Source organism: Onychomys torridus, chromosome 3 (genome assembly GCF_903995425.1).
Source record: "Onychomys torridus chromosome 3, mOncTor1.1, whole genome shotgun sequence".
NCBI lineage: Eukaryota > Metazoa > Chordata > Mammalia > Rodentia > Cricetidae > Onychomys > Onychomys torridus.
In genome coordinates, this window is record NC_050445.1 from 70,299,390 (window position 1) to 70,325,856 (window position 26,467).

Consider the following 26,467-nt stretch of genomic DNA (forward strand, 5'->3'; position numbering starts at 1 on the left):
GGATGCTGGGGGGGGGGGGCGTTGTTAGCTGCTTCTGGTCTGGATTCCAAGAAGTGGGTCTGAATGCTAGCATTCCTCCCTTTTTATTATTATAAAACGGTGAGTTGTGGGTAGCAAGAGAATGAGGTGCTGAAATCTCAAGACTGCTTCCGGCTGACTGTCGGGGGGGGGGGGGAGGACAAAGTGGGAGGGCGAAGTTGGGAGTTAGGGTCACATACGGCAGGGGGTGTGAGTGAAGAAATTCAGTTAGCTGTCATCATGGAGATCTCAGGCATCTGTTCCTTGAAAGAGCAGGCAGGTTGCTAGGAGAAAAAAAATAGGTTGTTATCATGGGGCATCAGGGCTGGCCATGGGAAGAGTGATGACTGCCAGGAAGAATGGAGATGTGCCCTGGTCGTACAGAAGAGGCAGGAGTGGAGGAGCCAGATGAAAGAGCAGATATCCCTTGAGTCTGCAGTGGTGACACCAGGATCGTGGGGGAATGACAAGCCAAGTCAGGAGTACAGGAGCCGTCACATCTACTGTTTTTCTGGAGGTGGGAAATGTCTCTTCATCCTGTAAAGGTGTCAACAAATTAGGAGATAACAGTTTTTATGAGTGGGCATGTGGGTGAAGTTAACTTGTCAGTATTTGCCTGGTTGGTAGTTGGCATCATCAGAGCTGGTGCAGGGGTGTCGTATCTGGAGAACTCCCTGTAGATTGGCCCTTGCAAGAGTCTGGAAGGAGGGGGGATCTGTGCAGGGACCTGTAAGTGTCTGTAAAGCAACTGGAACAGATTTACATCGTGGTGTCATAGCAAAAGCTGTGGCTTTGGGTTAACAAGTATGAACATTTTTTAGGGCCTGGTTTCAGCCCATTGAAACACATCTTTAAATCTATAACCAGAGGAAATTTACTGAATGGAAGTGGTTGAGTGAGTGAAGGAGGAGGAGGGAGGCTTCCCTACCCTCTCCAATGCCAACCTGTCTCTAAAAGCTGGGAGTAGTAAAGTCCACAGAAACCGTGGAGTTGGGGCAGAGAGCTGTTGAAAGTGGCAAACATCATGTCATCACATCTAAGAAGGATAAGTAAGTGAACAGAAGTGAGACAGCTTTCCTGTCTTCACATAAACAAACCTTAAAGCTGTTCCTTTATCTAATTCCCCAGAAGACACTGAGAGCAGTATTAGCCCTGAGAGAACGAGGCCTGCAAAGTTACATGGAGAACTGAGAAGGCAGCTAAAGCAAAGCCTGGTTGTCAAATGGCATCGGAGATCCAAGAAGGATAAATTTTACCTGAGTGCAGACCAAGCAGCTTCTGAAGCTATTAAAAATAACAGGGACAAGTCCATACCCAATCAGCCACACCCAGGTCTCCACATCATTGGAGGCAGAAGTATCAGAACAGCATCAATCTTTGGCTGCTAGGCCCATAAGGTGGGAGTTTTTCCCATGGAAGAGGGACATAGGGAAGACTGATCTTACTTTGTCTAGGCAAAAGGGGTGCCATCAATTCTCCAATGTCCTGCTGCTTGTCCACAGTCTGGGCTGGGTCCTGGCAGCAGGTGTCACATTGGGACATCTTGACCAGAGGTCAGTGTTGCTATCATCCAGGTGGAGACATTGTGGTGCCTTGTAATCTTCTTCAGAGATGTTGGGTCACTGCTAGGGTCTGGGAGTCTCTGTCTGATATAATAAGCCTTTTGATCGATATTTTAAATACATATTCTGTAAATCTCTGAGCATTTGAGGACTGTCTGTCTACTAGGCATGAATGACTGATTATCAGCTTGTGTTCCCTAACAGTCTTCAATGTTAGCAGCTTTCAAATGACTAGGACTTACTGTTTCCTGAGAAGGCAAAGAAGAGCGACAGAGGAGAGATCCCAGAGTCAAATGGGAGCAGGAGAAAGGGGCTTGTGAGTTGGGTGTGGCCCAACTCTGGGAAAAGGACCCCCTCAGGGGACCAGAAACTCCATTACAGAATATATATATATATATATATATATATATATATTTATCAAATATCTTATTCATCAAACACATGCCATCATTTATTTAAAGTCTGTAGAAGCTTGGTGTTGAACACTTGGCAAAGACATATGTGTAAATCTCTAAGTTAGCTTTTGTTAATCTGAACAGATAAATTTCATACCAGTCTAAGGTATTTGAGGCTTGGTGTTTCTTTATTCTACAAGGAGCTAAAATAAACAGAGAGCTCATTAGGACTAAATGTATTTTTTAACCTTAGTAAACCTCAGTAAAAGATGACTGTCAGCCATGTGGCTGTCTACGTCATGATGACGCTGGGGGAAGGAAATCAAATGTTATTTAGGCTTAATTTTGAGAGCATATATGGATCCTCTTTTTAGCAGGGCCAGATGCATCCAATGACCTCTGAGCAGTTGACACAAAAGCAACAGTGCTCTCCCAAGGTCTCGCATAGGTCCCCGGGTTGAAGGGGACATTCTTTAAGCCATTGGCAGCAATATCTGCATCTATTACCATTCTTAGTGCTCTGTAGTTTGATCTGATCTTTGAGCACAGCCAGATTATAATCCTGAATGATTTATATAGAAATAATAATTTCTTAAAGTCATATAATACCTCTTTAGGTATTTTTGCATAAAAAAGGTCAAGTGTCTTATCTTATTGTAGAACCATTTTAGTTAATAAATCTATCAATTGACAATTTTGGGTCCAGTTTCCTGGTATATCAATAGGCATTAGGTAGTCATTTTGTCCCCTGTGCCAGGGAGTTTACCTTTAACTTAGCTTTTTAGCCAGTTTTGGGAGCAGGGAACATAGGATGACATATTCTCTTCTGTAACTGCTTCAAGCTGAAATGGGGAGTTGATGGTCAGATCCCAGGAAGGCTGAAAGGCTAGTCAGCAGTAAGGAGGGAATCTAGGCAATGGGGTATTAACCAGAAGCATCTGATTTGATCCAGCTGGAAACAAGAAGTATTCATATCAGCTGTCTTGGTCCATATCAGCTTTCAGTAAGTCCATGGCTCACAGGTTGAAGTCAATAGCCGAAACCTGGATATATTTGTCAGCCAAATGGAAGGCTGCTGAAACAGATGTAGACTAGAGACAAGAGTTAAAATTTATGAACTTATTTGGAACTTTTAGGCCCATACTCTTAGTGCCAATCTGGTGAAGCATTTGGCAAAAATAAGAAAAACATCGCCCTTACCAAGACTGGAGTAGGACCTTTTAATCCCAGTGGGATGGATGTAGCAGATGCATTTCAGAATTGAAGATCTGTATTACATCACAATCCTGATTCTTGGATCTCACAGCCAGCTTCATTTCCTCATAACCAGAAACAAGGGATGGATTCTTTATCACCAGTGGCCTCATTTCCTCTTTTGTTCAGCCACATGTCTTTCTTCTTTCTCTCTTGAAAGACACAGAATGTAACATGTAAAAAAGATTCTCCTGTGAAGACAGCAACCATCATTTCTCCAGTGTGGACAAGCAAGACCTAACCAGAATCCTAGTGCTTCTCTGCTTCCCTGTGAATACCACCAGATTCTCAGAAAAGAAGCCCCTAGTAAGTCAAGATGTACAATGTGCAATGTGTAATAAATTAGGAGAGGTTTGCCATGAAATCATTGTCAACAATGCAACAGATAGACTGTGTAGTAACAATTGCTATAATGAACACAGATTGACCAGTGGTCCAACAATGAACTGCATGAACAGTGTGGCGAGCAAACGCCCAAGAATGCTGGACACAAAGTCCTGACCACTGGTCAGAAAAAGAGCTTCTGCTGCTGGAACTGTGCCAGTGAATATAGAGATAATGAAAACAAAATAAAAAACATCATTATTACAACACAGAAAATGGAATACTAACAGAGAAGAAAATGAAAGAAAACCTAATAAAATAAATTTATAAATCTTAAGGTAAAGAATTTTCACATAGGCCATGTATATACAGAGTTATATATATATATATATATACATACACAGTTGTTATATAGTTATATAGTTACATATAGTTATATATATATACATATATATATATGCAGAATTAAAGCTATCAGACATTCACACATATAGGGTTAAATCCAAGTCACATGCATACACATAGAGATATATTAAAGAGGAGTTGAGTAATAAGAGGAAAGAGATAACCAGTGTATGCTGAGCAGGATGAAGCTGACCTCTTCATCTCTGACTCACATGTTGTAGCAAACTGTAAAGCTGTTGGGTGAGCAAGAAAGCAAATTTTTGTTTTATTTTTTTAATTTTTTTTTTTTTTTGAGACAGGGTTTCTCTGTGTAGTTTTGGTGCCTGTTCTGGATCTCACTCTGTAGCCTAGGCTGGCCTCGAACTCAAAGAGATCTGCCTGGCTCTGTCTCCCAAGTTCTGGGATTACAGGCGTGCACCACCACCAACCAGCAGCAAATTTGTTAGACGTGTAAGAGGGTGATTCAGAAAGCAGACCTGGTACGGGTGGGAGGAGGCAGATCTGCCACAGGGAAGTGAGATCCTGGCATAAAGTGAGCAACCCCAACAGACTAAACAAACACGCCATGGGCAACAGCGTTAGTGCAAGAGGTTTGACATGAAAGAGTGAACGACCGCATTGGGGCAGGGACTCGGGAGAGGCAGGTCCCCACATCAAAGATGGCAGTGAAACCAAATGACCAGCCTGTCTTTGACCTCAGTCCAGATGATGCCTGACCACATGATTGCCCTTATCAAATGTGGCAAGAAAGTCTTATGACCTTTCTGTCTTTGACCTTAGTCAAGATGGCATCTGACCACGTGGCCATGTGTTCCCCCCCGCCATGACATACAGAACATATATGGAGCACATAGACTCAAGCATTCAAAAGTCAGTCAGAAACACATTCATGTGATCACATCAATCACACATTTCCATCTGCATACGTGAAATAAATCCTTTTAACAGAACGACAAACACAACTTCCCAGGAAATGTCAGGTGACCAACTTAAAAATCCAGAGGTAAGAATTTACAGGATTGCAGGGGTAGACTGAGAGACAGCAAGGTGGGAGGAAGCCAGGCAGGAGCAGAAGATAAGGGAGGCATCAAGTGGCTGCAAGGGGAGCGGTGGCCAAGGGTGGGCGGCTGGGGGTGGGGGCCCATGCCGGCACCATGAGCCATGAGGGCAGGATGGAGGGAGGAAGGAATGAGAGTACGTAGCCCAAGAATCCTTGGGTGTGACTAATTTCCCATAAGTGAGGCAGAGATTTCTAACTGCTGAGCGATTCATCAAACACAGAGCAAGGGAGTAGCTAGAGTTTTTCTCTCTGGGTCCCGCCAAGCCCTGGCAAGTCCCATAGCCCACTTATAAAATAAACATACAGACGCTTACATTATTTAAACTGCTTGGCCAATAGCTCAGGCCTACCATTGCCTAGCTCTTACTCTTATACTCAGCCCATTTTTGTTAATCTATATGTTGCCACATGTTCCATGGCTTTACCTGCTGCCCTTATATGATGCTTCCTGGAAGGCAGGCTGGCGTCTCCTCCTACTCTGCCTTCCTGTTCCCCCAATTCTCTCTAGTCCCTCCTATACTTCCTGCCTGGCTACTGGCCAATCAGTGTTTTATTTATCAATCAATCATCCACAGCACAGGGGCCCAAAGGATGCTGAGGTCCAAGCAAGATGGCACAGGCTGCTGCAATATTGCTTCAAAGAGAACAGCAGCCTGAGGGCAGCTAAGCCTGAGGGACACATGGTTGCTTGTGTCTCAGGCTACCTGCAGGCAGGAGAAAGTGCCAGGAGGGCCTCTGCCTAGTCATATAGCACCAATGTTAAAAATGGTACATGGCAGTCATGGTGTATGGGAACCTCGAGAAAGACACACCATGCAGGTGGCAGCCAAGGGGACATGCTAGACAGTTACTCACACTGAGCAGACACAGCATCCATGTGGAAAGTTTTATTGGGGGGAAAGGAGAAGGGAAGGGAGGGAAGGGGGAGGGAGGGAGAGAGCAAACAGGTGCATACCTCATGGGAATAGAGAGAGGAAGAAGAGAGGGAAGGGGGAGAGGTCCTTTCCTTTTTTCCTTTGATTTTTTTATTATTATTATATTTGTGTTTTAATTTTACACATCAGCCATGGGTTTCCCTGTCCTCCCCCCTCCTGCCCCCGCCCCCACCTTCCCCCCATCCCTTCCCCTCCATTCCCATCTCCTCCAGGGCCAAGACTCCCCTGGGGATTCATTTAAACCTGGTGGATTCAGTACAGGCAGGTCCAGTCCCCTCCTTCCAGGCTGAGCAAAGTGTCCCTGTGTAAGCACAAGGTTCCAAGCAGCCAGCTCATGTACTAAGGACAGATCCAGGTCCCACTGCCTGGGTGCCTCCCAAACAGTTCAAGCTATTCAATTGTCTCACTTATCCAGAGGGCCTGTTCCAGCTGGGGGCTTCACAGCCTTTGGTTCATAATTCATGTGCTTCCATTCATTTGGCTATTTGTCCCTGTGCTTTTTCCAATCTTTGTCTCAACAATTCACGCTCTTACAGTCCCTCCTCTTTCTCGACAACTGGACTCTCGGAGCTCCACCTGGGGCCTGGCTGAGGATCTCTGCATCCACTTCCATCAGTTATTGGATGAGAGTTGCAGCACGACTGTTAGGGTGTTTGGCCATCTGATCACCAGACTAGGTCAGATCAGGCTTTCTCTCTACCATTGCCAGCAGTCTACAGAGGATATATCATTATGGATGTCTGGGGAACCTCTCCAACACTCTGCCTATTCCTGTTCTCATGTGTAGTGGATAGCCATCCCAGCATTGCGCTATACCTTTGCCAGACCCTGCAACCTACCCCTTCATTTGTAAGTTACCCCACAAAATAAACCTCCCTTTTAACTACGTGGAGTGGCCTTAATAATTTCACCAATACTCATGTGGTCTTCATTTATCATGGTCTGTTATTCCTTGTTCTCCCTTTCTGTTCTTGATCCAGCTGGGATCTCCTGCTCCCCTAAGCTTTCTTTCCTTCAAACCTTGCCCTTCATTACTCCCACTGTCGTACAGGTTGTTCATGTAGATCTCATCCATTTCTCCATCATTGGGTGATCCCTGGGCCTTTCCTAGGGTCCCGTTTTCTAGGTAGCCTCCATGGAGTTGTGTAGCAGTCTAGTCATCTTTGTTTTACATCTAGTATCCTCCTATGAGTGAGTAAATACCATGTTTGTCTTTCTGAGTCTGGGTTACCTCACTCAGGATGGTTTTTTCTAGATCCATCCATTTGCATGCAAACCTCATGATGTCATTGTTTTTCTCTGCTGTGTAGTACTCCATTGTGTATATGTACCATATTTTCTTTATCCATTCTTAAGTTGAAGGGCATCTAGGTTGTTTCCAGGTTCTGGCTATTACAAACAATGCTGATATGAACATAGCTGAGCAAATGCCCTTGTGGTACGATTGAGCATTCCTTGGGTATATGCCCAAGAGTGCTACAGCTGGGGCTTGGGGGAGATGGATTCCCAATTTTCTAAGGAAGCACCATATTGATTTCCAAAGTGGCTGTACAAGCTTGCATTCCCACCAGCAGTGGAGGAGAGTTCCCCTTGCTCCACATCCTCCCCAGCATAAGCTGTCTTCTGTGTTTTTGATCTTAGCCACTTTGACAGGTGTAAGGTGGTATCTCAGAGTCATTTTGATTTGCATTTCCCAGATAATTAGGGATGTTGAACAATTCCTTAAATGTCTTTCAGCCATTTGAACTTCCTCTGTGGAGAATTCTGTTTAGTTCTATAGCCCATTTCTTAATTGGACTGTTGGGCATTTTGATGTCTAATTTCTTGAGTTCTTTATATATTCTGAATATCAGCCCTCTGTCAGATGTGGGGTTGGTGAAGACCTTTTCCCATTCTGTAGGCTGTCGCTTTGTCTTGTTGACCGTGTCCTTTGCTCTACAAAAGCTTCTCAGTTTCAACAGGTCCCATTGATTGATTGTTTCTCTCAGTGTCTGTGCTACTGGTGTTATTTTTAGAAAGTGCTCTCTGGTGCCAGTGCATTCAAGAGTACTTCCTACTTTCTCTTCTATCAGCTTCAGAGTAACTGGATTTATGTTGAGGTCTTTGATCCACTTGGACTTAAGTTTTGTGCATGGTGACAGATATGGTTCTATTTGCAGCCTTTTACACATTGACATCCAGTTATGCCAGCACCATTTGTTGAAGATGCTTTCTCTTTTCCATTGTACATTTTTGGCTTCTTTGTCAAAAATTATATATTCATAGGTGTGCGGGTTAATGTCAGGGTCTTCAATTCGATTCCATTGGTCCACATGTCGGTTTTTATGCCAGTACCAAGCTGTTTTTATTATGGTTGCTCTGTAGTAGAGCTTGAGGTCGGGGATTGTGATGCCTCCAGAGGTTGTTTTATTGTACAGGATTCTTTTGGCTATCCTGGGTTTTTTTGTTTTTCCATATGAAGTTGAGTATTATTCTTTCCAGATCTGTGAAGAATTGTGTTGGTAATTTGATGGGGATTGTGTTCAATCTGTAAATTGCTTTTGGTAAGATCACCATTTTTACTATGTTAATCCTGCCTATCCATGAGCATGGGAGATCTTTCCATTTTCTGACATCTTCTTCAATTTCTTTTTTCAGGGACTTAAAGTTCTTGTCATATGGGTCCTTCACATGCTTAGTTAGAGTAACCCTAAGGTATTTTATATCATTTATGGCTATTGTAAAGGGTGATGTATCTCTGATTTCCTTCTCAGCCTGTTTGTCTATTGTATATAGGAGGGCTACTGATTTTTTTGAGTTGATCTTGTATCCTGCTATGTTGCTGAAGGTGTTTATTAGCTGTATCAGTTCCTTGGTTGAATTTTTGGGGTCACTCATGTATACCATCATGTCATCTGCAAATAGGGAAAGCTTGACTTCTTCATTTCCAATTTGTATCCCCTTAATCTCCTTATGTTGTCTTATTGCTCTAGCTAGAACTTAGAGTACTATATTGAATAAGTATGGGGAGAGGGGACAGCCTTGCCTTGTTCCTGATTTTAGTGGTATTGCTTTGAGTTTCTCTCCATTTAATTTGATGTTGGCTGTTGGCTTGCTGTAGATTGCCTTTATTATGTCTAGGTATGTTCCCTGTATTCCTGATCTCTCCAAGACCTTTATCATGAAGGGGTATTGGATTTGTCAAATGCCTTTTCTGCATCTAGTGAGGTGATCATGTGGTTTTTTTCTTTGAGTTTGTTTATATGGTGTATTACATTGATGGACTTTCATATGTTGAACCACCCTTGCATCCCTGGGATAAAGCCTACTTCATCATGGTGGATAATTGTTTTGATGTGTTCTTGGATTTTGTTTGCCAGTATTTGAGTATTTTTGCATCTATGTTCATGAGGGAGATCGGTCTGTAGTTCTCTTTCTTTGTTGCATCTTTGTTTGGTTTAGGAATCAGGGTCATTGTAGCCTCATAGAAGGAGTTTGGTAATATACCTTCTGCTTCTATTGTGTGGAACAATTTAAAGAGTATTGGTATTAAGTCTTCTTTGAAGATCTGGTAGAATTCTGCTGTGAAACCATCAGGTCCAGGGCTTTTTTTGGTTGGGAGACTTTTAATGACTGATTTTATTTCCTTAGGGGTTATTGGACTATTTAAATGGTTTATCTGGTCTTGATTTAACTTAGGTATGTGGTACCTATCCAGAAAAGTATCCATTTCTTTTAGATTTTCCAGTTTTGTGGAGTAGAGGTTTTTGAATTATGACCTGATGATTCTCTGGATTTCCTCATTGTCTGTTGTTATGTCCCCCTTTTTATTTCTGATTTTGTTAATTTGGATGCTCTCTCTCTGTCTTTTGGTTAGTTTGGATAAGGGCTTGTCTATCTTGTTGCTCTTCTCAAAGAACCAACTCTTTGTTTCCTTAATCCTTTGTATTGTTCTCTTTATTTCTATTTTATTGATTTCAGCTCTCAATTTGATAATTTCCTGGCGTCTGTTCCTCCTGGGAGACTTTGCTTCTTCCTGTTCAAGGGCTTTCAGGTGTGCTGTCAAGTCACTAGCGTGAGATTTCTCCAACTTCTTTATGTAGGCATTCAGTGCTATGAATTTCCCTCTTAGCACTGCTTTCATAGTTTCCCATAAGTTTGGATATGTGGTGTATTCATTTTCATTGATCTCTGGGAAGTCTTTAATTTCTTTATTTCTTCCTTAACCCATTGGTGATTCAGTTGAGCATTATTCAGTTTCCATGAGATTGTAGGATTTCTGTAGGTTTTTTTTTTTAATTTATTTATTTATTTTTTTTTATTTGTTGAAATCTAACTTTAAACTGTGGTGGTCCAATAGAACACAGGAGGTTATTCCAATTGTTTTGTATCTGTTGAGATTTGCTTTGTGGCCAAGTATGTGGTCGATTTTAGAGAAGGTTCCATGGGGTGCTGAGAAGAAGGTATATTCTTTTTTGTTCCGGTGGAATGTTCTGTAGATATCGATTAAGTCCATTTGAGCCATAACATCATTTACGACCATTATGTCTCTGTTAAGTTTCAATTTGGCCGATCTGTCCAAAGGTGAAAGTGGGGTGTTGAAGTATCCCACTATTAATGTGTGGGATTTTATATGTGATTTAAGCTTTAGTAATGTTTCTTTTACATATGTGGGTGCCCTTGTGTTTGGGGCATAAATGTTCAGAATTGAGACTTCATCTTGGTGGATCTTTCCTGCAATGGGTATGTAATGTCCTTCATCATCTCTTTTGATTGATTTTAGTTTGAAGTCTATTTTGCTGGATATTAGCATGGCTACACCAGCTTGCTTCTTAAGACCATTTGATTGGAAAGTCTTTTCCCAGCCTTTTATTCTTAGGAGGTATCTGCCTTTGAATTTGAGGTGTGTTTCTTGTATGCAGCAGAAAGATGGGTCCTGTTTTCATATCCATTCTGTCAGTGTATGTCTTTTTATCGGTGAATTAAGTCCATTGATATTAAGGGATATTAATGACCAGTGATTGTTCGTTCCTGTTATTATTTTTATATTTTGGTGGTAGTGTGTGTGTACTGCTCTTTTTTGGGGTTTACTGCTGTGGTGTTATCTATTGCCTGTGTTTTCATGGGTGTATCTGCCTTCCTTAGGTTGGAATTCTCCTTCTGGTGCATTCTGTAGGGCTGGGTTTGTGGATAAGTATTGTTTAAATCTGGTTTTGTCTTGGAAGGTCTTGTTCACTCCATCTATGATGATTGAAAGTTTTGCTGGGTATATTAGTCTAGGCTGGTATCCATGGTCTCTTAGTGTCTGCATTATATCTGTCCAGGACCTTCTGGCTTTCAAAGTCTCCATTGGGAAATCAGGTTTTATTCTGATGGGTTTGCCTTTATAAGTCACTTGGCCTTTTTCCTTTGATGCCCTTAATATTCTTTCTTTATTCTGTACGTTTAGTTGTTTAATTATTATGTGGCAAGGGGACGTTTTTGGGAGGTCTAGTCTATTTGGTGTTCTATAGGCTTCTTTTATCTTCATAGGCATTTCGTTCTTTAAGGTGGGAAAGTTTTCTTCTATGATCTTGTTAAATATATTTTCTGTGCCTTTGAGTTAGTATTCTTCTCCTTCCTCTATCTCTATTTTTTGTAGGTTTGGTCTTTTCATGGTGTCCCAATTTTCTTGGACATTTGGGGTCATGACTTTGTTGATTTTTGTGTTTTCTTTGACTGATGAATCTATTTCTTTTACCGTATCTTCAACACCAGAGATCCTCCCTTCCATCTCTTGCATTCTGTTGGTTTTACTTGCCTCTGAAGTTCCTGATTGTTTGCTCAGATTTTCTATTTCCAGCATTCCTTCTGCTAGTGTCTTCTTCATTTTTTCTATTTCCCTCTTCAGGTCTTGGACTGTCTCCCTTGCTTTTTCATGATTTTATTTCAGGGACTTATTGTTTTCTTCTCTTTAATTGTCCTTTCCTCTAGTTTTTTATAGCGTTCTTCCCATTTTTGTTTGTCTGTTCCTCCGCTTTATTTTTGATTTTTTTCTTTATAAGGCACTAGCCTCTTCATGATGTTACTTATAAGGTTATTTTCTTCTTCTTCTTCTTCCATTCTGTGATGTTCATTCAGGTCTAGCTGTTGGAGAAGGGCTAGGTTCTGGTGATGCTGTATTGCTCTTTATTTTGTTGCATGTACTTCTGCCTTGACGTCTGCCCATCTCCTGTGGGTTCGTTCTTGGCCTTATCAGTGTACTTGGTCCAGACAGATCTGACAGATTTAGGGAGCCTCTCTTTGGTCCAGATGGAAGCTCTGGGCTGGAGGGGAGCACTGGTCCAGAGAGAGTACTGGCTGGATAGGAGCTGGGGGGCTGGACTCTGAGTCTCAGGAAGTCCCTGAAGTCTCCTTATCTTGTCCAGATGGGAGCTCCTTTTGTCCAGATGTGAGTTCTGGGACAAGTTGGAAGCTCTGGTCCAGATGGGAGTTCCGGGGCAGATGGGAGCTGGGGGCTCTCTGGCCCAGATGGGAGTTCTGGGGCAGGATGGAATGCTGGACACTGGTCTCTAAGTCTCTGGAAGTGTCTGGGGTCTCCAGCAGATTGGTGTGGGGGCAAGGTGTTGAGGTTGTAGTGTCCACCAGAGGGTCTCTCTGGTCCAGATGGGAGTTCAGGGGCGGACAGGAGCTGGGGGCTGGTCTCTGAGCCTCAGGAAGTGGCTGGGGTCTTGGGCAAATAGGTGTGGGGGCAGGGTGTGGAGACTGCAGGGTCTGCCTTCAGTCTTGGAAAAGAGGAGCCTTCCCACAGGGCCTGGCGAATGGCTGGAAACTGGGGCCAATTTGGGCAGGTCCTCCCAGGATGGCTGGTGCCCAGGGGTGGGACCCAGAGGTGGTTGCCTCTCTGACTATAACCCCAGGCACTCACCTCTTGTCCAGATGGGAGTTCCAGGGCAGGATGGAAGCTGGGGGCTGGTTTCTAAGTCTCAGGAAGTGGCTGGGGTCTCCTGCAGATAGGTGTGGGGGCAGGGCATGGAGGTTGTAGGGTTCACCAGAGGGTCTTGGAGAGGGGAACCTTCCGGTGTGGATGGGGGGGGGTCCTGCCCTATGGCCAGAAACTGGGGCCAAGTTGGGCAGGTGCTCCTGGGATGGCTGGTCGAGGTCCTTTCTTAAAAGGAACATAGGATTGCATCAGGATGCTCAGGGACCAGATATTATCTGCTTATTGGCCAGGATTCCAAGAAGTGGGTCTGAATGCTAACAGTAACTCTGTAATATATCTTGAGATTTGGAATGGTAATTCCTCCTGCACTGTTCTTTTTGCTCAGAATTGTTTTGCTATCCAGGGTCTTTCAGAGTTCAATATGAGTCACAACAATGACCAGGTAGCATAGTAATCCTAAGGGTGAAGTAATGGCACCCAAACAGACCTTGGCCATAACCAATAGCTCAGTGATTGTTCTTAAGGCCCTTCAGACCCACTTAGTAAGAGGGAAATCATATCTGGTACTGGAAAGCTAGTTAACTATCCCAGGCTAGTGAAGTCATGGTTTATATTTTATGGAGAACTTTCAACCTCCACTTTACTAAACCAGTATAATCCCTAACTACATCCTAAATATTTGTCCTTATACTCACAAATAAATGTAATCCTCACCTCCATCAAGGAAACTTCTCTTTGCAACATATGGAGACCATTACAGAAAATCACAACCAATAAAAATGCAAAGTTGTAGAGCCCAGTCTCAACTGATAGACTGCAACACAACCCCTGTGCCTAAGGCTCCAGGATAACTGTAGAAGGGGAGGCGGAAAGACTGTAAGACAGAGGATCAGGAAGTTTGCTGTGAGGTTGTGTCTCTTTGGGATGTCAGAAGGTACACCCTGGAAGTCTCAGAAACATGACTGCCTAAACCTGACCTGAACAGGGGTGACATCAGTGGCCATCCTGATATGGATGGGGAGGGCTCAAGAGGCCTCAGCTGTACACAAAGAACTACAGGCAACTAAGGGATGCTGAGAGTGGGAGAAACAGTCTTCCCTAGGGAGAGCACACCTATTACTTATCCAATACTAAATGGTCAGCCCTGAAAAATGTACATACAAGTAACATCATTCACACTGAGCAAGCTTTATTAACGAATTTAGGGATGTATGTTCAACAATTAATTTAAAAAGAGGCCACAAATTTGAAAGAGAACAAGGAAAAGTATATGGGAGGGTTTGGAGGGAGGAAAGAAAAGGGAGAAATTATGTAATTATAATCTCAAAAAACAATTTTTTAATGTAAACCTAGAAATACAACCTTCCCTGTTTTGAATGAGACAAGAGAGATTCAGAAGAATTTAAGTTTTCTGTTGTATCAATAGAATCTAGAACACAGATTTCTTGCCGGTCAACCCTGGCTGTTTTGCTCCACTGTCTTTCAAGATTGCTTTTGGCAATAGGAAGCCACTGTGGATTTGTAAGCCAGAAAATACTTGAGAAACTGGTAGTGAGCAGGGTTGTGGGGCTCATGCCTGTAACCCCATCACTCAGGAGCCTGAGGCAGGAAGATTTGAATCTGAGGCTAGACTAGGCCACATGGTGGGACCTTATCTCAGAAAAAAAGCAATGTGTTAGATTTGTTTTCCAATTGCTGTGACAAATACCCAACAGAAATAAAGGGAAAATAATTATTTCAGTTCATGGTTTCAGTGCATAGTTATCTGGCTTTGTTTCTGGGACACAGAGTAGCAAATTGTCAATGTAGAAAAACATGGCAGCAGGAAGCAAAGAGGTCAACATGAAAGGGTAAGACGAGATGTATCTCCAAATTCACACTTCCAGTGACCTAGTTCTCTCAATAGGTTCTACATCCTAGAGTTTCCACCACTTCCTAGAATAGCCTGTAGTGGGGAGGGGGGGAATTCAGCACATGAACACACAGGCAGGTGATCACATTCAAGCTGTCACATGCCAAATGAGATATAAGCTGTGAGAAGACAGACCAGAGCAAAGTGTCAGTCAATATGCCAAACTCAAGAAGAAATTCAGTAAGGAAGGGCTGTCCACTAGCTAGAAAGTATTTCCCAGTGCCTGCAACATTGTTATTTCAGCTTCTGTTTTACAAAATGCAAAACAACAGTAAGTTCTATTCATCATGATTGAAGTGTTAACAAGTGTTCCTACCGAAGTTCTACTGGTGACCTTCGAACTCTCCCATCTGACTGGGAAGGCAGCTGGTCTCTCCTTGATGACCTCATATTCAGAAGCCAGACACACTAGAAATTTAGAACATGGACTTACACAAAGATAAATAAAAGTTTCTTGGGAGCAGTCACTCTGAAAGAGGTAAGAGGGACTCCAATCCCCCTAAAGTGGCCAGGAGTTAGGCACCGGTAAGCAGGAGTTGAGCATGTTGATTCAGGGGTAGGTTCCAATAATTACCCTTGGACATTTTTGTATCTCTCTCTCCCTCTCTCTATCCCTTTATTTTTAAAAACTTTATCAATGTGTATCTAGAGTTTTCTATTTCTTTTAGATTTTCCAAAATACAAACATTTAAAGTATTCCCCTACTGGATGCCCTCTGCATTTTCTTGGTATGTGTTGTTACCTGCCCCTTTTTAATCCTAAATTTATTAATTTGGGTCTTCTCTTTCTTTTGCTTACTTTAATTACATTTTAAGAGAACCAACTATTTAAGGTTTGGTTGAATCTGTGTCTTGTTCATTTAGTTTTCGTTCGTTAATGTCTATCTAGATCTCTATTATTACTTACTATTCGTTGCTTTTTGATTCAGTTTGTTTTGATTTTTCTAAGACCTAGAGATGTATAACTCAGGCATTTATATGAGGTCTTTCTGGCTTGTAAATCTACATATTTATATCTATATCTCAGCTAAGGATATGCCAACTCCAGTATGCTTAATGAATGGTTTTCATGCCTAGCAATCTTCCCAGTGCATAGAATGGCTTATTCTGTATCATTGCTACATTTCAGGAAAATGAAAAACATTGAAAGATACCTTTTTTTCATATTTTGGAAAGCAGGTTTATGAATGAGTTTATGGTTGTTGTTTTTCTCATTTGTGTATGTGTGTGTGTGTGTGTGTGTGTGTGTGTGTGTGTGTGTGAGAGAGAGAGAGAGAGAGAGAGAGAGAGAGAGAGAGAGAGAGAGAGAGAGAGAGACATGTTAACATGCGAGCTTTTTCACATGTATGGACACACTTGTGTGGGTGCATATGCACCATATGCACATGGTTGTGTGTGCATGTGGAGTCCTGAGTTGGGAATCATCTTCGTTCATTCTTCCACCTTATTCACTGAAGCAGCGTCTCTCATTCAAACCCAAAGATTACTGATGTGACTAGTCTTGCTAGCCAGCTTACCCTGGAGAGTCCCTATCTCTGCCTCCTGAGACTAGAATTATAAGAAGGCTGCTGTGCTCACCCAGCATGTCAGTAGGTTTCTGGACTTATCCTCATGCTTGTACAAGGTGTGTTGCAGAATATTTGTTTAAATATGCAAAGATTGTTGCATGTGTTTGACTATGGAAAGATGTATTTCAATTGTTCATGTTACAAAATATTTGTCTATGTAAAAATATGTCTTGCTTGTTTATTTTGTGGAATATTTGTTTAACTATGTAAAGATGTTTTGCTTTTGTTTAATTATGTAAAGTCATGTTGCTGTGTTACTTTGCCTGCCTATGGCACCTGATTGGTCTAATAAAAAGCTGAATGGCCAGTAGTGAGGGAGGAGGTATGGTGGGACTTCAGACAGGAGAGTAATTAGGAGGAAGAATTTTGGCTCAGGAAAGAAAGAAAAAGACACCAGAGAGACCCCAGAGCCAGACAGACAGACAAGAAGGAAGCAGGAAAGCAGGACGTACAGAATGAAAGAAAGGTAAAAAGCCTCAAAGCAAAACATAGATGAAGAGAAACATATTGAATTAAATTGAAAGAGCTAGTGGGACAAGCCTGAGCATTCATAATTAATAATAAGTGTCTGTGTCTTTATTTGAGAGCTGGTTGGTAGACTAAAGAAAATTCCAACTACACAGGTGCTTGTACAAAACACTGAGCCATCTTCCCCAGACCCTGTGTTAGATATTTAATGCTATGTTTCTCATTTGGTACAAAGTATCTTGAGGAAGTATTCCATTTAATCACACATTTTAAGGGAAAAAAAATAAGGACTCTTTATTAATAATTTTCCTAAGAAATAGATATTTAACAACTTCATAAATTCTTATGACAAAACATCAGATGACTTTCTCTTAAATAAATAAAAATAAAATGGTCTTAAAACATTAACAACACCAATGAAGCTTAAGGAATTATACATGGTGGTATAGACCTGTAATCTCAACACTCTGGAGGCTGAGGATCATGAATTTGGGGGCAAGATGGACTATGTAGGAAGCCAGAAGTTATTCTGAGATACACAGTGAGACCCTGTTTTAAAAATAAATAAGCTAAGTGTGGAGGTGCATGCCTGTAATCCCATTACTTAGGAGTTCCAAGACATGAGGATAATGAGCTCAAGGCCCATCTAAGGCTACATAGCAAGACTCTGTCTTACACAATACGAAGCATAAAGACACTGTTCTAGTTTTGAATTTGCACAACAGTGTATCAACTTTTAATTGTATTCCTGCATTGTTAAAATGAATATATTTCACATAAAGTATTAAGAATCTCTGAGCTATTTCCTAGGTTTTGAGACTCATCTACAAAAAACAATTTAGGCTTTAGGTCTATCAATTAGTTTTGGTGGGGTTTTTTTCTTTTTGTGAGACACAGTCTCATTATATAGCCTAGAGTACTTTCAAACTTGTAATCCTCCTGCCTTGGCCTCTCGAGTGCTGAAATCATAAGCATGAGCCACATGCTTGACTGAATCAATATTAGTAGAATCCAGAGATAAATTGAAGAGTCTAGATTCCATAGCGAGAGTATTCTAATTAATAATAGTAATAATACTACTAATACTAATAGATGAGGCAGGGTAGCATAGTTGGTAGTACTTGTAGAGAGGTCTAGAACTCTTGTTCTTCCGCAAGCACATCTGAGCTCTTGCACTAAATATTCAGCCGTTTTCCTGGGTTATCTCCAGGGTACTTGTTCCTCTCTGTTATACTCTACAGTTGAGAAACTCCTAAACTATATGCATGTTTTCCTAAAGTGGAGTTCACTGTGACATGTTTTCCACAGGACAGAGGTCTCATGGGAAAGAGTTGGGTTAGTATTCTGTGGCTGTGATAGAATACATGAGGAAATGTATGAAGAAGGGTTTGTTCTGGTTCATGGTTTCAGAGGTTTCAGTTGATGAACACTTGGCTCCACGTTTGGTAGGGAGCTCATGGAGTACAACTGCTCACCTCACAGTGGTCAGGGAGAGCGAGGAAGTAAGGGGCCCATGCAGTATATCCCCTTCCTATCCATGCCCAGAGCCATACCTCCAAGTGGGTAGTACCTCCCCAAATTCCATCATCCCAAATATTTACTCAACCATGAACTCATCAATGCACTAATGATTAATGAATCCATGACCCAGTCACTTCTCAAAGGCCCCACCTCTAAATACTGCTGTACCAGGGACCAAGACTTCAACACATAAGCTTTTAAGGTACATTTCACATCTGAACCATAACAGTGAGAGTATGACTGACTGACAATCATCACAGAGAACATCAGAATAGTTCCTTGGAGATGGAAGCGACTTCATCATTCCCTGGATTTCCAGCCTCTTCCTTACAATCAACCTCACTCACTGCTTCCCACTTCCTGCTGTTCTTCACCTCTTTTTATCAGACACAAACTAACTGCACACCCTGATCTTTCATGGTTCTTTTCTTCAGGCAATTATTACAACATATCCCAGCCACTATTTCTCCTGAGTCCCTGTGCCACTGAAGTTGGCTCACTGTGATAGCCATCAGCTAAGACTAGGTAAACCGATACACATGTTAACATCGGCTGCCCCAGTTCAGTCTTCTGTTAGCATTCCAAGTACTTTGGACTCTGCTTTAGTGTGTACAAGGTTCATTTCTTTTTTTTTCTTTTCTTTCTTTTACTATGTTTTCCTTCCTTCCCCTTTTTCTCTTCTCCCTCCCCCCCTCTCTCTCTCTCTCCCTCCCTCCCTCCCTCTCTCTCCCTCCCTCCCTCCCTTCCTTCCTTCCTTTCTTTTTTTCTCATAGAAGCTATTGTATGATTAGCTAACAGGGTAAAAGGTCACACAAATCAGCATTTATTAAGCATTGGTCTTTGACCTGCAACTATAGTGACAAAAAGGACACAAACAATGAGACAATTCTGAATTTTCCAGTTTCATGTTCCCATGGATATGACAGCTCAAAGAATTTGGCAGCCCAAAGGTATTTGTTGTGTTTTATGGTGAAACATTCATTAAAAAAAATCAGATTGTCCAAATGTATAACTTCTGCAAAACATGCTTAACGTTTTGCTTATATAAATGTGCATGCTGTATTTATCTATATTGTCTTTACTTACACACTTCTCTTCTGGTTAATGCTATCTTTTGCACTGATGTTCACTTTTAAATGAAAATTCAGTGTAGGGCATGCATTGCTTTATTTTTTTTTAAGAGTCAGCATAATTCTATGTCGCCAGGCAGAATCCAAACTCTTGGGCCAATGCGGTTCTCCTGACTCAGCTTTCCAAGCAGCTGGGACCACAGGCACATGCTGTGCTCAGCTTGTGTGTCATTTATGAGAGACACACTACTTGTCTCTAAGACAAAGCCAAGCTAAATTGGTGTTGCTTGGGCTTTTACCAGAAAAATACCAGATAAGACCTACTACTATCTCTGGGCTGTAAAGGTATGGAATATTTTATTCTTTACACTCTTCTGCATTTTCTAATTGCATAATGTAAATAATTTATATGCGATATGCTTGATCACACAAATACCCATTATATGCATACATACACACTTGTATCAGGGGCCTCAGGATGTCATATAGTCCTTATCCTGTTTGCACAAAGATTATGTGCCATTATCCTTATAAAAAAATCAATCATCAGGGATCCAGAAATATGAAAAGACTTTCCTGTAATTATACAACCAAAAAATGATGGAGAAGGGACTATAACCAAGATATACCTATTTATTGATCTTAAATATTCTGTGTAAAGATGAAAATGGCAGGTGGGATTTGCAGCCATTCCCCCCCCTCACCCACCCCGATAGAGTATATGTGTGTTGTCTATGTTATTTTAAAATTCTAGCGTTCCAGACTATACAGTTTAGGGTGCATGTGTGTGCATCTCTCTGTCTCTGTCTCTGTCTCTGTCTCTTTGTGTGTGTGTGTGTGTGTGTCTGTGTCTGTGTGTGTCTGTGTATCTGTCTGTTTGTCTACTATCCTTAACCAAATTGAAAGTGTTTTTCTTTGGGGTAATGTAACCAACAGTATCCATCATGGTGGGAAACCAAGGCAGGAATTCAAGACAGGAACTTTTGGGCAGGAATTGAAGCAGAGACTATGGAGGAACAGAAGCAGGCTTGCTGTCTGCTTCTGCCCAGCTAGCTGCCCTATACAACCAGGATCTCTTGCCCAGGGGGTAGCACCATCCACAGTAGGCTAGGCCCTCCTCTATCAATTAGCAGTCAAGAAAATGCCCCATAGACAGCCAGTCTGATGGAGGTAATTTCTCAGGTGAGCTTCCCTCTTCCCAGGTGTGCCATGTTGACAACTAGGAATAGCCATTGCACAGTAAAGCTAGAAATCAACATAGAGCCGAACATACTTCAGTGATAGGATTGTTGGCTTTGAAGATGGGAGGGGGTCACAAGTCAAGGAAGAAAGATGGCTTCTAAAAGCTACACAAGGATTATCCTGAGCCTCCAGGAAGAACGAAACTTTGTTGACATTGACTTTAGGCTCCTAACACAAGTTTTTTAGTTTGAGATCTCTTAAAATGAAAAAAATAAAAATGTGTACTGCTTCAAGCATCCATTTTGGTGGTTTGAAAAAGAATCCCCACAAGCCCAAATAGTTGAAAGCTTAGTCATCAGGGAGTGGCATTATTGCAGAAGGATGAGGAGGCATGGCCTTGCTGGAGACAGTGTGTTACAGGGGGTGCTCTTTGACATAGCAAAGGTTCACCCCAGGCCTAGTGTTGCTCTCCCCTCTTTGCCTCTCTATTACCACACCTGCATAAGCAAGCCCCCAATTAAATGTTTCCTTTAGGAGAGTTGCTTTGGTCATGGTGTCTCTTCACAGCAACAGATCAGTGATGAAGACAGTTGCTGATTTCTTAAAATGAAACAAACACAAGCCTTTAATCCCAGCATTCAGAGGCAGAGGCTGAAGGATCTCAGAGTTTGAGGACAGCCAGGTCTACAAAGCGAGTTTCAGGACAGCTAAGGCTACACAGAGAAACCCTGTCTCGAAAAGCCAAAAAAAAAAAAAAAAAAAAAAAGAAAGAAAGAAAGAAAAGAAAAAAGAGAAAGAAAGAAAGAAATGAAACAAAAATATGTGTTGTTTTAAGCACTCCTGTTTTGTAGTACTTAATTAATAGAAATTAATGTGAACAGACACACCCGGTACTTGACCAGGGCCACTTTGCTAGTAAATGAAGGGTCAGGAATCAAACCTGGATATCTCTGACTTTCAGTTTATACTCAAATTACTTTACATAAACAAGGGAGGAATAATTGACAGAGAAATGTAGTCAAAGGCCTGAAACATCTGAGGAAAGAGTTTGTCACTGCAGAGATTTGTACATTAGTTTGGGGATCAAATCAGCCTTTCATATACAGTTGTTCCCAATCAGTGGCTTGTGACTCCACCTGACAGTAAGGCCAGGAGCTACTAAGTGAGAAAGAGATTACATCATCTCTCCAAATGCCCTTCCAGGGCACCCTGGCCTACTTGATTTCAGTTCTTGAGTGCTTAAATACTCATCAATAGATGATATACTTCACACGTGTAATGCTCATAATCCTTTGCCTACACTAACGTTTTGATGAAGTCCTCAGTACACTTTATTGGCATGCAGGCTTCATGCTATACAAGTGAAGTGGATGAAAAGAGGGAAGACCCACCGCTTCTGGGGTGCTTGAGGCTATCTATTATAGCTGCCTCGGAGTGGCAGGACACACAGAGCCACATCTGGATGAGTGACAAGTGGCCATGTTCTCCAGGGGATGATCACTGCATAGTGTTAAAAAGGGGTCTAGCCATGGTGATGCTCAAGGTTGCTTTAAAATTTGAATTCACAGGGCTTCCTCCCCTCCCAGGAGTTAGACCTTACACCCTTTCATACTGCACAGTCAGCATGGTTCTTTATGTTTCAGATTTTGGTTTTGTTTGGGGAAGATATGGTTTATTCTTTTCTGATTTTAAAATGATGCTTATAAAAATATTTCAAGGTATAAGATTAGGGTCCTTGTTCATAACCTTCCTGTAATCTCAAATAGACTCGGTAGTTAGAGGAAAGGTGTGAAACTTCAGACACAAGTGAGCCTCGGAAGGTTAGAGATGTGACTTGTGAGTCAGACAAATCTGAATTTAAACCCAGACTCTCCCATTTGCTGCTTTCGTGGCCTGTGTACATCACTTACACTTCCTGGGTTTCAGGTTCTTCGTCTGCAAACCGTAATGGCTTCCTCAGAGAGCAGTGGCAGTTAAAGACAATTCGAGCTGTAAATAGCTAACCCAAATTTGATTGGCATATGATCATTTTGAATTGTTTTTCCATAAGCCTAAGCAAAATTGACCCCCATTCCTTTATATTATGTTTTTGGGGGAATATGCTCATTCATTTGACCTTCAAGCTCATTCATGTGACCTTCAGATCTGAGATGACTGTGTTTTTTGAAGAGAGGTACATGGAGATAAATAGCAAGCAAGGAACTTGACTTTTCCTGGCTGTCTGTGCTGAGCCTAGGAGTTGCAGAATATTAAGATGTGTTACTTTTGTTTATTTTGTATTTGTTTAAATCTGTGAACTGTGTTACTGTGCCTGTCTAAAACACCCGATGGTTTAATAAAGATCTGAATGGCCAATAGTGAGGCAGGAGACAGGATAGGCAGTGCTGGCAGGCAGAGAGAATATATAGAAGAAGAAATCTAGGAGAAAAAGAGAAAGAAGTAGCCAGGGAAGGAGGACTCCAGGGGCCATACACCCAGCTACACAGCCAGCCACAGAGTAAGAATAAGATTTACAGAAGTAAGCAAAAGGTAAAAAGCCCAGAGGCAAAAGGTAGATGGGATAATACACATTAAGGAAAGCTGCCAAGAAACAAGCCAAGCTAAAGCTGGGCATTTATAAGTAAGAATAAATGTGTGTGTGTGTGTGTGTGTGTGTGTGTGTGTGTGTGTGTGTGTGTGATTTATTTGGGAGCTGGGTAGTGGGCCCTACAAAAGAGAAAATACAAACAACACCCAGATCATTCCCAATCTTGATCATCATGAGAGACCCTGTTTATTTCAATCTTTATCTTGGTTTTAATTTTCTAATAATGCTAGTACACTTAATGATTTTAATATTATTTTTCATATTTTGCATTGCCTACTGATTTAAATTATTTTTGAAAGGAGATATAGTAGATACTAAATTACACAAATGACTGGGCCATACCATTTGAAACTCAACAGGAAAATAAACACTAAATATACATTGTAATAAAACACTACCTTTTAGGTCACTTTGGAAATCCTCTTCTTCATGTTTACTTATTCTCTTTCTCAATCTCTACCCCCTTTGGTCTTCCCTGAGAACTGACTAGTTCTTCATCCTCCATTCAATAGTCCTGCCATCCGTGAAGATTTATTCAGCATTGCTTATACAATGTAAGCTACATTTTTCTGTTGAGTACCTACCTGCCTGTGCCAGACATTGCTAATGGCAGATGGGAATGCTGTTACAAAGGTTAAAATAAAATAAAACTTGCATCACTTTGACCTAGTTTGTTGTGCCCTGAATCTCCATCTCCATCTTCATCAGGACCATGATCAGCCCTCTCTTTCTCACTTCTTGTCTTCTAACTGGTTTACTGAGCCTTCCTAATTCTTCAGGTCTCCACACACAAGACAGTACATGATTAAAAGGAATAGAAATCTGGAAAGGCTGGCACTGTACAGAGTGCCAACACATTTACCCAAGTCTTAAGAGGAAGAGAGGAGGAGATGGTGAAGATGAGAAACACTTTCCAGTTTCTGGTTCTTGCCCTTGGGTCATAATGTAATTATATTGCACATTGCTGCATCTACTTTGCTAATTTTGTTTTGGGTTTTTCCTTTATGTTCATGATTATGTTGTCTTAAATTCTTAATTTCCAACAGTATCTTACAAAAGTTTGGTCTCCAGGTCATATTAGTCTTATAAAAGGAGATGGACATTACTTTTCTCTTTGTCTATTCTCTACAGTTTGAGTAAAACAAGGCATATTTTTTCCTTGAATATTTGCTAGAGTTCACCAGATGAGTCCCCTGTCTGTGTTCTGTCACTTTAAAGATGGTTACTGGCTTGTGCAATTTTAAAATTGATTAAACTTTGCTGAGGTAAGCGTGAGTGAATGTTTACTTTGCAGTAAGCACAGATTCACGAGAGTCACACAAGAAGGACCTTTCCCCTAGATTCCTGTGGTTACATTTCACATAACTACAGTGCCCACCAACAACAGGAAACTGACATTGAAGCAATGTGAACATATAATTCTGTGTGCTTTCGTCATGTTATGTGTTTGTATAACCACAGCCGCGGCTAAGGTGCAGAAATATTTTGTCACCAGGAGGAATGCCCTTGTACTGTGTTCTGATACGGTCACTTCCCCTCTGCTTCTCTTTGGCCCACCACATCTGACTGCTAATGGTCACTGGCCTGTTTATTGTTACTATAACTCTGTCCTTTTTAAATTGTTGTGTAAATTTAGGACATTGGACACAGATGATTCAATATGGATCTAACCCAAAACCTTCCTTCCTGCAGACCCGATTCCATAACACTAGAAAGTACTCTGCAAGCTGCCAAAGGACAGAAGCAATCAGTAGTTTTATACAGCCGGGATGCCTGGGAACCACAATGACCAGCATGGCGAGATATCCCCAAAGGTACAAAAGTGGCACTCATATGTTGGCTGTAACCAAAGCTGTCTAATGAGACTGAGGCTATCCAACAGGAGGAAGTCGTGGATGGTACTAGCAGCCTCACCAACCACCCAGGGCTACCAAGGCCGTGGATTTTAGAAGAGAACCTACTGTAACACTTGCTAGATCAGCATAATCCTTTATTACTTCCTAAATTGTATCCTTATATGCAGAGGCAAGTGTGGCTCTTACCCCTCATTAAAAAAGTCTCTCTTTGATGGCTCAGAGGTTAAGAGCACCGACTGCTCTTCCAGAGGTCCTGAGTTCGATTCCCAGCACCCACACTGTGGCTCACAACCATCTGTAATGAGATCTCATGCCCTCTTCTGTATACATAATAATAAATAAATCTTTTTAAAAAGAGTCTCTCTTTGACCTTGAACACTCCGTCCTAAATGGAAGGTCTTCATCAAACCCTCAGCTCAGAGCTCAGGGAAGAGGAGTAGGGAAGACTAAGAGCCAGAGGATGGAGGACACCAAGGAAGCAGTGTCCTCCAGATGCGACAGGACTGCGGCCGGCACAGATTCATAGACGCGATCTCCTATCCCTAACCAAGAATCTGTCTTCAGTTGACGTCCGTTTGCAAAGGAAAAATTAGTTTTCTCCAATGGAGTCCCACTCAGTATATAAATCAACTTGAGGGTAGGGCTGTGACCAACAGTAGCCAACACAAAACAACTCAGTGGTATTTTTGGAAGCTCTATCTCATAACTTTGTCTGGGCTTTTTTCCCCCCTTACAGGCCTTTTGCTTACATATTATGGTTTCTGATTTTGTGTTTTTATGGGTTCTGTTTTGTGTCCACCCCTTTGGTATTATTAATTCAACACTTCGGCTGTTGTTAGGTGATCAGTGATTTTACTTGATCTGCATTTGTTTTCTTTATGATTACTGTAGATGCCAGTTTGCCATCTATGTGTCCTCTTAGCCAAATGTCTCCTGTGCGCCAGGCTCATTTCTCATGAGAGTTTCACCCTTTGATTGTTGACTCTTGAGAATTCTTTGTGTTCCTCTCTCTCTCTCTCTCTCTCTCTCTCTCTCTCTCTCTCTCTCTCTCTCTCTCTCTGTATATGTGTGTGTTCCTGGGGATGTGCAGAGGGCCTCCTGTGTGTTAGGTGATCACCCCAACACTGTGTTACAATTCTAAGCCTTTATATATTCTGTTTACAACTGCTTCTCAGATATGTGATTTGCAAACATTTCTTGTATTTGCATTTTCTTTATCTTGTTTACTCATTTAAAAAAATAATATTCCTTTTCTGTGCCACTAGAGATCAAACTCATGGCCCTATGCATGCCAGGCAAACTATGTGTCACTGAGCTGTGTCCCCAGGCTTTCCACATCTTAATGAAATCTGTTGAGAATAGAATCTTAAAATTTTGATTAGGTTCAATTTATCAGATGTTCTTTTGATGGATTATATTTTGGTATCTATCCCCAAAAAACTCCAAGTTG

The 26,467-nt window shown here is 41.6% G+C and overlaps 1 protein-coding gene across 1 annotated transcript in view; it reads left to right on the forward strand.

Annotated features, from left to right (window-relative positions):
* LOC118580056 overlaps positions 1-25,261 on the forward strand; it is a 49,438-nt gene extending 24,177 nt beyond the window's left edge. The window contains exon 3 of the mRNA XM_036181870.1: positions 24,854-25,261. Within this exon, the coding sequence (XP_036037763.1) occupies positions 24,854-25,021 (168 nt within the window). The 3' untranslated portion in view covers positions 25,022-25,261. The remainder of the gene's footprint in view (positions 1-24,853) is intronic.
* The last annotated feature ends 1,206 nt before the right edge of the window (positions 25,262-26,467 follow it).